General features: G+C 45.5%; 1 protein-coding gene across 2 annotated transcripts in view; it reads left to right on the forward strand.

Moving 5' to 3' along the window:
• The window catches only part of LOC134911105 (interleukin-17A-like), a 118919-nt gene extending 109023 nt beyond the window's left edge, over window positions 1–9896 (forward strand). For both annotated transcript variants that reach the window (XM_063919479.1, XM_063919478.1), the window contains exons 3-4: window positions 6525–6697; window positions 9324–9896. In XM_063919479.1, coding sequence (XP_063775549.1) covers window positions 6525–6697; window positions 9324–9561 — 411 coding nt within the window. In that variant the 3' untranslated portion in view covers window positions 9562–9896. The remainder of the gene's footprint in view (window positions 1–6524; window positions 6698–9323) is intronic.
• Window positions 9897–12526: the final 2630 nt, after the last annotated feature.

Consider the following 12526-nt stretch of genomic DNA (forward strand, 5'->3'; position numbering starts at 1 on the left):
ACCTAACCGTGGTTTTTTTTTCATTCTTTATACCGTCGTCATAGTGTCATACTAGTTGTTACGAGTATACTACTATCTCTTTATCAACCAGTGTACAGTGCGGTAGTTCACGGCTGTGGCTACCTCTGTGTCGGCAGTCGGCAGGCAGTCCGTCCATCCATAATTGTATTATTATTATAATATATACCACCTAACTGTGGTATTTTTTTTTCTTTCTTTATACCGTCGTCATAGTGTCATACTAGTTGTTACGAGTATACTACTATCTCTTTATCAACCAGTGTACAGTGCGGTAGTTCACGGCTGTGGCTACCTCTGTGTCGGCAGTTGGCAGGCAGTCCGTCCATCCATAATTGTATTATTATTATAATATATACCACCTAACCGTGGTTTTTTTTTCATTCTTTATACCGTCGTCATAGTGTCATACTAGTTGTTACGAGTATACTACTATCTCTTTATCAACCAGTGTACAGTGCGGTAGTTCACGGCTGTGGCTACCTCTGTGTCGGCACTCGGCAGGCAGTCCGTCCATCCATAATTGTATTATTATTATAATATATACCACCTAACCGTGGTTTTTTTTTCATTCTTTATACCGTCGTCATAGTGTCATACTAGTTGTTACGAGTATACTACTATCTCTTTATCAACCAGTGTACAGTGCGGTAGTTCACGGCTGTGGCTACCTCTGTGTCGGCAGTCGGCAGGCAGTCCGTCCATCCATAATTGTATTATTATTATAATATATACCACCTAACTGTGGTATTTTTTTTTCTTTCTTTATACCGTCGTCATAGTGTCATACTAGTTGTTACGAGTATACTACTATCTCTTTATCAACCAGTGTACAGTGCGGTAGTTCACGGCTGTGGCTACCTCTGTGTCGGCAGTCGGCAGGCAGTCCGTCCATCCATAATTGTATTATTATTATAATATATACCACCTAACCGTGGTTTTTTTATACCACCTAACCGTGGCAGTCCGTCCATAATTGTATACTAGTATCCAATCCATCCATCTCCATTGTTTACCTGAGGTGCCTTTTAGTTCTGCCTATAAAATATGGAGAACAAAAAAGTTGAGGTTCCAAAATTAGGGAAAGATCAAGATCCACTTCCACCTCGTGCTGAAGCTGCTGCCACTAGTCATGGCCGAGACGATGAAATGCCAGCAACGTCGTCTGCCAAGGCCGATGCCCAATGTCATAGTACAGAGCATGTCAAATCCAAAACACCAAATATCAGAAAAAAAAGGACTCCAAAACCTAAAATAAAATTGTCGGAGGAGAAGCGTAAACTTGCCAATATGCCATTTACCACACGGAGTGGCAAGGAACGGCTGAGGCCCTGGCCTATGTTCATGGCTAGTGGTTCAGCTTCACATGAGGATGGAAGCACTCAGCCTCTCGCTAGAAAACTGAAAAGACTCAAGCTGGCAAAAGCACCGCAAAGAACTGTGCGTTCTTTGAAATCCCAAATCCACAAGGAGAGTCCAATTGTGTCGTTTGCGATGCCTGACCTTCCCAACACTGGACGTGAAGAGCATGCGCCTTCCACTATTTGCATGCCCCCTGCAAGTGCTGGAAGGAGCACCCGCAGTCCAGTTCCTGATAGTCAGATTGAAGATGTCAGTGTTGAAGTACACCAGGATGAGGAGGATATGGGTGTTGCTGGCGCTGGGGAGGAAATTGACCAGGAGGATTCTGATGGTGAGGTGGTTTGTTTAAGTCAGGCACCCGGGGAGACACCTGTTGTCCGTGGGAGGAATATGGCCGTTGACATGCCAGGTGAAAATACCAAAAAAATCAGCTCTTCGGTGTGGAGGTATTTCACCAGAAATGCGGACAACAGGTGTCAAGCCGTGTGTTCCCTTTGTCAAGCTGTAATAAGTAGGGGTAAGGACGTTAACCACCTCGGAACATACTCCCTTATACGTCACCTGCAGCGCATTCATAATAAGTCAGTGACAAGTTCAAAAACTTTGGGTGACAGCGGAAGCAGTCCACTGACCAGTAAATCCCTTCCTCTTGTAACCAAGCTCACGCAAACCACCCCACCAACTCCCTCAGTGTCAATTTCCTCCTTCCCCAGGAATGCCAATAGTCCTGCAGGCCATGTCACTGGCAAGTCTGACGAGTCCTCTCCTGCCTGTGATTCCTCCGATGCATCCTTGCGTGTAACGCCTACTGCTGCTGGCGCTGCTGTTGTTGCCGCTGGGAGTCGATGGTCATCCCAGAGGGGAAGTCGTAAGCCCACTTGTACTACTTCCAGTAAGCAATTGACTGTTCAACAGTCCTTTGCGAGGAAGATGAAATATCACAGCAGTCATCCTACTGCAAAGCGGATAACTGAGTCCTTGACAACTATGTTGGTGTTAGACGTGCGTCCGGTATCCGCCGTTAGTTCACAGGGAACTAGACAATTTATTGAGGCAGTGTGCCCCCGTTACCAAATACCATCTAGGTTCCACTTCTCTAGGCAGGCGATACCGAGAATGTACACGGACGTCAGAAAAAGACTCACCAGTGTCCTAAAAAATGCAGTTGTACCCAATGTCCACTTAACCACGGACATGTGGACAAGTGGAGCAGGGCAGGGTCAGGACTATATGACTGTGACAGCCCACTGGGTAGATGTATGGACTCCCGCCGCAAGAACAGCAGCGGCGGCACCAGTAGCAGCATCTCGCAAACGCCAACTCTTTCCTAGGCAGGCTACGCTTTGTATCACCGCTTTCCAGAATACGCACACAGCTGAAAACCTCTTACGGCAACTGAGGAAGATCATCGCGGAATGGCTTACCCCAATTGGACTCTCCTGTGGATTTGTGGCATCGGACAACGCCAGCAATATTGTGTGTGCATTAAATATGGGCAAATTCCAGCACGTCCCATGTTTTGCACATACCTTGAATTTGGTGGTGCAGAATTTTTTAAAAAACGACAGGGGCGTGCAAGAGATGCTGTCGGTGGCCAGAAAAATTGCGGGACACTTTCGGCGTACAGGCACCACGTACAGAAGACTGGAGCACCACCAAAAACTACTGAACCTGCCCTGCCATCATCTGAAGCAAGAAGTGGTAACGAGGTGGAATTCAACCCTCTATATGCTTCAGAGGTTGGAGGAGCAGCAAAAGGCCATTCAAGCCTATACAATTGAGCACGATATAGGAGATGGAATGCACCTGTCTCAAGTGCAGTGGAGAATGATTTCAACGTTGTGCAAGGTTCTGATGCCCTTTGAACTTGCCACACGTGAAGTCAGTTCAGACACTGCCAGCCTGAGTCAGGTCATTCCCCTCATCAGGCTTTTGCAGAAGAAGCTGGAGGCATTGAAGAAGGAGCTAACACGGAGCGATTCCGCTAGGCATGTGGGACTTGTGGATGCAGCCCTTAATTCGCTTAACAAGGATTCACGGGTGGTCAATCTGTTGAAATCAGAGCACTACATTTTGGCCACCGTGCTCGATCCTAGATTTAAAGCCTACCTTGGATCTCTCTTTCCGGCAGACACAGGTCTGCTGGGGTTGAAAGACCTGCTGGTGACAAAATTGTCAAGTCAAGCGGAACGCGACCTGTCAACATCTCCTCCTTCACATTCTCCCGCAACTGGGGGTGCGAGGAAAAGGCTCAGAATTCCGAGCCCACCCGCTGGCGGTGATGCAGGGCAGTCTGGAGCGACTGCTGATGCTGACATCTGGTCCGGACTGAAGGACCTGACAACGATTACGGACATGTCGTCTACTGTCACTGCATATGATTCTCTCAACATTGATAGAATGGTGGAGGATTATATGAGTGACCGCATCCAAGTAGGCACGTCACACAGTCCGTACTTATACTGGCAGGAAAAAGAGGCAATTTGGAGGCCCTTGCACAAACTGGCTTTATTCTACCTAAGTTGCCCTCCCACAAGTGTGTACTCCGAAAGAGTGTTTAGTGCCGCCGCTCACCTTGTCAGCAATCGGCGTACGAGGTTACATCCAGAAAATGTGGAGAAGATGATGTTCATTAAAATGAATTATAATCAATTCCTCCGCGGAGACATTGACCAGCAGCAATTGCCTCCACAAAGTACACAGGGAGCTGAGATGGTGGATTCCAGTGGGGACGAATTGATAATCTGTGAGGAGGGGGATGTACACGGTGATATATCGGAGGGTGAAGATGAGGTGGACATCTTGCCTCTGTAGAGCCAGTTTGTGCAAGGAGAGATTAATTGCTTCTTTTTTGGGGGGGGTCCAAACCAACCCGTCATATCAGTCACAGTCGTGTGGCAGACCCTGTCACTGAAATGATGGGTTGGTTAAAGTGTGCATGTCCTGTTTTGTTTATACAACATAAGGGTGGGTGGGAGGGCCCAAGGATAATTCCATCTTGCACCTCTTTTTTCTTTTCTTTTTCTTTGCATCATGTGCTGATTGGGGAGGGTTTTTTGGAAGGGACATCCTGCGTGACACTGCAGTGCCACTCCTAGATGGGCCCGGTGTTTGTGTCGGCCACTAGGGTCGCTTATCTTTCTCACACAGTCAGCGACCTCATTGCGCCTCTTTTTTTCTTTGCGTCATGTGCTGTTTGGGGAGGGTTTTTTGGAAGGGACATCCTGCGTGACACTGCAGTGCCACTCCTAGATGGGCCCGGTGTTTGTGTCGGCCACTAGGGTCGCTTATCTTACTCACACAGCGACCTCGGTGCAAATTTTAGGACTAAAAATAATATTGTGAGGTGTGATGTGTTCAGAATAGGCTGAAAATGAGTGTAAATTATGTTTTTTGAGGTTAATAATACTTTGGGATCAAAATTACCCCCAAATTCTATGATTTAAGCTGTTTTTTAGGGTTTTTTGAAAAAAACACCCGAATCCAAAACACACCCGAATCCGACAAAAAAAATTCGGTGAGGTTTTGCCAAAACGCGGTCGAACCCAAAACACGGCCGCGGAACCGAACCCAAAACCAAAACACAAAACCCGAAAAATTTCAGGCGCTCATCTCTACATGACACTGCAGTGCCACTCCTAGATGGGCCCGGTGTTTGTGTCGGCCACTAGGGTCGCTTATCTTACTCACACAGCTACCTCATTGCGCCTCTTTTTTTCTTTGCGTCATGTGCTGTTTGGGGAGGGTTTTTTGGAAGGGACATCCTGCATGACACTGCAGTGCCACTCCTAGATGGGCCCGGTGTTTGTGTCGGCCACTAGGGTCGCTTAGCTTAGTCATCCAGCGACCTAGGTGCAAATTTTAGGACTAAAAATAATATTGTGAGGTGTGAGGTATTCAGAATAGACTGAAAATGAGTGTAAATTATGGTTTTTGAGTTTAATAATACTTTGGGATCAAAATGACCCCCAAATTCTATGATTTAAGCTGTTTTTTAGTGTTTTTTAAAAAAAACACCCGAATCCAAAACACACCCGAGTCCGACAAAAAAATTCGGTGAGGTTTTGCCAAAACGCGGTCGAACCCAAAACACGGCCGCGGAACCGAACCCAAAACCAAAACACAAAACCCGAAAAATTTCCGGCGCTCATCTCTAAGTTAAACACTTATCTGTTATTTATAAAAGTATAGGATTAAATAGTGTTTCAAATGATTGTCCATCAAATATGTTAATAAGCCCTTCACTGCCTTAATTGAAATCAACCATACATTTTTTTAAAATATGAATCCTTTAGTTACGGTGGATACTGGGATTGATTTGTACGTGTCGCGACGGAGCTGCGTCTCTGGTCACATGCCCTGTTAGCTGCAATCTGACAGGCTGCCGGCATTTACATACTGTACATACTGTAGATCAGTGGTTCCCAGACTGTGTGCCGTGGCTCCCTGGGGTGCCTCAGAACACTTGCAGGGGTGCCTTGGATGGTGGTCCAGGACCAATCAAAATTATTTCTGGTCAATGAAATAGGCAAAACCAGTGCTGGTGGGTGCCAATCATAAAATATGTGGACAAACAGAAGCAAATCTTGTTCCTCACCACATAATGGAACCTATAGAGGACATATAAACACAATTTTTGATTTAATATTTATTTCAAAATTTCTCGCTAAGAAATTTTTGGCCTAGGGGTGCCGTGAATAAAATTCTGATACTCTAGGGTGCCATGATTCCAAAAAGTTTGGGAACCACTGCTGTAGATAATAAAAAGCTCCTGATGGTGGACCATGCGCAGCAAATCATCACCGCACATGTCATCTGCTGAAATGGATGAATGAGAAGAGTGCTTAGGGAGACACAAATACCACAGAGCAAATGTATTTTAGAGCGCATTTCGAGTCTTGTGTTTCCTGTAAAATGCGTTGGAACAAACTCTCCAGCTGGATGAATCCGATACATTCCTATGAGACCCTTTTTGCACTGTTTTTTTTGTGATTGTGATCTTTACTAAATGTTGTCTTCTAAGCTACATTTTCTACCGCCCTCCTCATTTATCGTTAATTATGTAGTAAATGCAAATAATCTATAAATTATCAGTCATTTCACACTGAAATCCATAACATTCTCCCTCTGTATTATCACTCCAGGTGACTGCCCTAATTCGCCTTCTCGAAGTTTCCGAGAGTATGCAATGCCATTTCTCTAGGAATATGAAGTTCCCGCAGAATGTGTCAGTCAGTCTTAATATCAGTGGCATCAGCAATAACTATGGGATGGAAGACAGGATACATCTGCGCTCTCTCTCTCCATGGAATTACAGGTAATGCACTTTCAGTATTATTACGGTCTATGACGATGTATATGGCAAAAAGTTTTCAGCCTGCTGGACCCATCAAAAAAAGAAAGAAAATAATTTGTAAAATTAGGGAAGCCCTATGATTATCGAAGCAATTTGTCCATCCATTGATTTTGTCCACCATGCAGAAGTAAATGTGTTTTAGAGTAAATGTTTTTCATTCTAGTTCACACTGCTCAATTGCTCCGTCCCCTTCTACACCAGGGACCTCATCTCAGTCCACTCTTCCTCTGTTGTCATCTTGCTTCTGTGCTGATTACCTTCACCCATTCCCACATCTCTCACCTGCGCTGCTCCCCTCCTTTGGACCCCATTTCACCCACTCTATCAGGATCAGGGCCCCCTTAACAGCAGTGTAGGCCCCTGGGCACAGAAATGCAATGGGCCCCTACCCATCCTCCAGCGGTAGGGGTGGGGGGGTGCTATCAGTGGCAGATTTGATGTCCCGCAGGCGGTAGGGGATGTTCTATCTTCCACTCATGAAGCATGTAGGACCTGGAGCAGTAATTTCTGCTAATTACTCCTTTACTGCAAAAATAGCGCAGGAGGGAAAACACTAAATAGTAGAAAGGGGCATTGGGCCGAATGAAGGGGCCCTGGTACATGACTTCCACGGTGGTAGGGGGTGTTTAATACGCAGGGGAGGGGTGGATAATGGACAGGGCTTAATATTCATAATTTTCTGGTGGGAGGACAGCTTGCTTGACTGCAGATGTCTCCAGTTCCTGGAAATAGATTTCTTAGCTTTGAATGGAATAAAAAAACTAGAGAGTCCCAGCTTTCAGGAGATACTGGGGACTTGGGGAACAGAGTTCAGGAGCCAGAGCAATCCACCAATGAAAATATAAAACTGCTTATTAGGCTTGTGGAGCTGGAGCAGGAACCAGCTGTTTGATGGCTGATATCTCTGGTTCTGGGCTTAGTAGAGACAAGCTGCCAGTGTCCACCAAAAGGGGAGAGTCCCAGCTTTTGGAGTATACCCTCAGAAAAACTCTAAGTCAGACATAACCTGAGATAGCTGGCTGGAAAGAGCAATTAACAGGCTTGGATAGGGACCACTGATTTGAAGTCGGATATCTCTGGTTCCCCAGGGCCGATTTTCAAAAATCTGGTACCTCTGCAAAAATGGGACCCTCAGCTATCATCCAAGGGCCCATATTCTCCTGGGGCCCTTTGGCAAGTACCTATTGAGCCCATACGAAAAGACGGCCCTGATCAGGATGTCTACCTCAATGCATTGTTTCAAATGGACCTTTTCATTAAAGACCACAAGCACTCCTCACACTTACATTCTCTGCCCTCCTCCCTCATCTCTTCCCAGTTCTCCTCCAGATTATACCCCACACACACTCCATTAGACTGTAAGCTCTCACGAACAGCACCCAGGTCCCACCTGCATCTCACCCTACACTATATTGTCTCCCAACTTCCCACGGAGATCCTGGCCGTCACTGCCCCCCTCCCCAAACAGCATCACACTGTCAATCACTGACAGTGTGATGCCGTACTGTGTGCAGATGATAAAGTATGGGGTCTGGCGAATGCACAAAGTACCGAACATCTGTATTTTACCACATGCGCAGCAGTAACAAAAGGACCTGCATCAGGTGCAAAGTACCAACCAATCAGCTCCCAACTGTCGTCTTATAGGCTGTGCTAAAAAAAAAAGTAAAGAAACTGATTGGCTGGTACTTTATCTTTCTCCACATTTTCTCTCACTAAGATTTGATAACTCGCCCCCAAAGTTAGTCAATAAGTTGTATTATATCTCACTGTTCGAGTTTTCCACTCATATGGTCAGTTTGAACCTTTGTATACTTTTATGTTTGTGCGTATCACTCATATACCCTGTATAGCACTATGGGCACTTGGTGGTTCCAAATAAACACAATAGTAATGGTAAATCATAATAATAATAATAATAATAATAATAATAATAATAATAATAATAATAGAAATATCCATCTAAACAAATATTTTTTAAATGACAAGTTATTAGAGAATGAAGTTTCACAATGTATTCCCTGTGCTATATACAACACTAATACATGTCTATATACAGTATCTACGATTGGCTCGCTGCAATGCATGCTGGTTAATGCAGTTGACAAGATGGCTGCAGATCTCCGGTATTGGTGTATATATGTGCTCATCATCCGGTCATGCAGGAAGTACAGTATGTCTTGTCCTGTTATCGGTATGCGTTTAAAATACCGCCCGTCGGTATCCTGGGGGTCGCAATACTGACATCATAATCCCGACAGGGGTACAAACCCACCTGTGGAATACCAGCGAGGACCGCAACACCCAAACAGGGAGAACAGAACCTGTGGTGAGTGAAGTGTCGCTGCGGGCATTCTGGTGGTTGGGATGCCGCTGTTGGTATAGCCGGTATTCCATACGCCGGGATCCTATACCGATCCCCTTTTATCACCATAGTGAAAGAACAAGACGTACAGTGCAGCAAACAGGAAACAATAGAAGTGGTTAAACAAAAACTACAATGAAGACATTTGTTCTCATTATTTAAACAGTTCTAGGTTTGGCTAACAGCCGCATGTGTAATATGATTTCTACATCCTTTTACTAGAATGGACAAAGATGAGAACAGATTTCCAGCCGTCATCGCTGAAGCCGTATGTCGCCACTCCTCGTGTCTGGATGCAGAGGGCGTAGAAGACCCCAAGCTGAGTTCTGTGCCCATCATGCAGGAGTTACTGGTCATCCGGAGAGAGACTAGAGGTTGCCAGCAGACGTTCCGGCTGCACAGGCAGTGGGTCAGTGTTGGCTGCACCTGCATCAGACCCGTTATACGGGATTCTGCATAAGATGCATGGAGACCATGCACCGCACCAAATGCAATATGGACTTTACGTGATACATTTACTTTTTTTTTTCTGAAAATCTGTTTGATTGAAACACAAAACACGAGTTTATGAGATACATTTACATTTTAATATTAATACTTATTTTCCTGCTTAATCGATTCATTTTTATATCACACTTTATTTAGGTCTGAGATAAGACAATGCAATAGCAGTAATGCATAATTGCGTAACAACTTTCTCAATGTCAAATATGTGAGAGAAATGTTTTTTTTTTAATTTATTTTTTAAAGCATATACTGTATATTATCTCGGAAATACCTGTATATTACTTTCACTTTAACACAATAAAAAAAAAAAAAAACATTCTGAAATAGATCTCTTTTGATTTTTTTTTAATGTATAATAGTCTTTTAACAAAGTTAAGTCAGTTGTATTTTTCTATTTGAATAAATGGTTATGAAATATTGGCTTATCTTTAAATATTTTAAGGGGCCATTATCCTCATTTTCATTAAATAAATATTATGGGGTATATGCAATTCACGGCGAATCGCGGCAAATTATCGCCGTTTTTTAATTCGACACAATTCGACAGGTGAATTCCGGCAGGTGGCTGCCGGAATTCACCATATTCAATGAAAAACGGATTCGACATTCCCGCGGGCGAAAAAAGGCCGATTTGCCGGATTTTGCCGCGATTTAAAAAAACGGGGAAAAACGGGAAAAACCCGAAAAAAAATGGCGTGGGGTCCCCCCTCCAAAGCATAACCAGCCTCGGGCTCTTCGAGCTGGTCCTGGTTTTAAAAATCCGGGGACAAAATTGACAGGGGATCCCCCGTATTTTTAAAACCAGCACCGGGCTCTGCGCATGGTGCAAAAAATACGGGGGACAAAACGAGTAGGGGTCCCCCGTATTTTTTACACCAGCATCGGGCTCCACTAGCTGGACAGATAATGCCACAGCCGGGAGTCACTTTTATACAGTGCCCTGCGGCCGTGGCATTAAATATCCAACTAGTCACCAATGAAGGGGTCCCCCCCCCAGCCACCCAAGGGCCAGGGGTGAAGCCCGAGGCTGTCCCCCCCATCCAAGGGCTGCGGATGGGAGGCTGATAGCCTTGAGTAAAATGTCAGAATATTGGTTTTTTCCAGTAGTACTACAAGTCCCAGCAAGCCTCCCCCGCAAGCTGGTACTTGGAGAACCACAAGTACCAGCATGCGGGAGAAAAACGGGCCCGCTGGTACCTGTAGTACTACTGAAAAAAAAATACCCCAATAAAAACAGGACACACACACCGTGACAAGTACAACTTTATTACATACTGCCGACACACACATACTTACCTATGTTGACACGAAGCAGTCGGTCCTCTTCTCCAAGTAGAATCCACGGATACCTGAAAATAAAAGATAATTATACTCACCTTCCAGCGTCCAGAGATAAATCCACGTCCAGAGTATAATCCAGGTACTTGGCAAAAAAAACCCCCGCAAAGACCCGTGCCAGCGGACTGAAAGGGGTCCCATATTGACACATGGGACCCCTTTCCCCGAATGAGCTGGGACCCCACGTGACTCCTGTCACTGAGGTCCCTTCAGCCAATCAGGAAGCGCTACTACGTGGCGCTCACCTGATTGGCTGTGCGCTGTCTGTGCTGTGACAGCGCATCGCACAGCTCTCTCCATTACTTGCAATGGTGGGAACTTTGCCATCTGCGGGGGTTACCCGCGGTCAGCCGCTGACCGGCGGGTGACCCCACCGCTAGCCGCAAAGTTCCCACCATTGAATATAATGGAGGGCGCTGTGCGATGCGCTGTCTGAGTTCAGACAGCGCACAGCCAATCAGGTGAGCGCCACGAAGTAGCGCTTCCTGATTGGCTTAAGAGACCTTTCTGTGACAGCTGTCACGGAGAGGGCTCTCTGCATTCGGGGAAAGGGGTCCCATGTGTCAACATGGGACCCCTTTCAGTCCATGTGGTACGGGTGTCCGGTTTGTTTTTTTAACAAGTACGTGGATTTATCTCTGGACCATGGCTGAGGTGAATATATTTATCTTTTCTTTTCAGGTACCCCTGGATTCTACATGGAGAAGAGGACCGATGTCGGCGTGTGAACATAGGTAAGTATGTGTGTGTCGACGTATGAAATAAAGTTTTACTTTCACGGTGTGTGTGTCCTGTTTTTATTTGGGTATTTTTTTTCCAGTAGAACTACAGGTACCAGCGGGCCCGTTTTTCTCCCGCATGCTGGTACTTGTGGTTCTCCAAGTACCAGCTTGCGGGGGAGGCTTGCTGGGACTTGTAGTTCTTCTGGGGAAAAACAATATTCTCTAAATTTACCAAGGCTATCAGCCTCCCATCCGCAGCCCTTGGATGGGGGGGACAGCCTCGGGCTTCACCCCTGGCCCTTGGGTGGCTGGGGGTGACAGGGTACCCCGGCCAGGGGTGACTAGTTGGATATTTAATGCCAGGGCCGCAGGGCACTGTATAAAAGTGACCCCCGGCTGTGGCATTATCTGTCCAGCTAGTGGAGCCCGATGCTGGTGTAAAAAATACGGGGGACCCCTACTCGTTTTGTTCCCCGTATTTTTTGCACCAGCACCAGGCGCAGAGCCCGGTGCTGGTTTTAAAAATACGGGGGATCCCCTGTCAATTTCCCCCCCGCATTTTTAGAACCAGGACTAGCTCGAAGAGCCCGAGGCTGGTTATGCTTTGGAGGGGGGACCCCACGCCATTTTTTTCCGGGATTTTACCATTCCATCTATAAAAAAAATAAAAAATAAAAATATTATTTTTAAAAATATATAAATAATACTTGTGCCTCCAAAAAAGACAAACCAAGTACCTAATCCCTTCTAATATAAATAGATCTGATATTACCAAGAAAAAAAAACACAAAAAAAACATGTTTTAAATTTTTTTTATTGGTTTCACCCTCCAAAGTGTGGCGGATTGAAAATGACGAA

The sequence above is a fragment of the Pseudophryne corroboree genome, chromosome 4, assembly GCF_028390025.1.
Source record: "Pseudophryne corroboree isolate aPseCor3 chromosome 4, aPseCor3.hap2, whole genome shotgun sequence".
Taxonomy (NCBI): Eukaryota; Metazoa; Chordata; class Amphibia; order Anura; family Myobatrachidae; genus Pseudophryne; species Pseudophryne corroboree.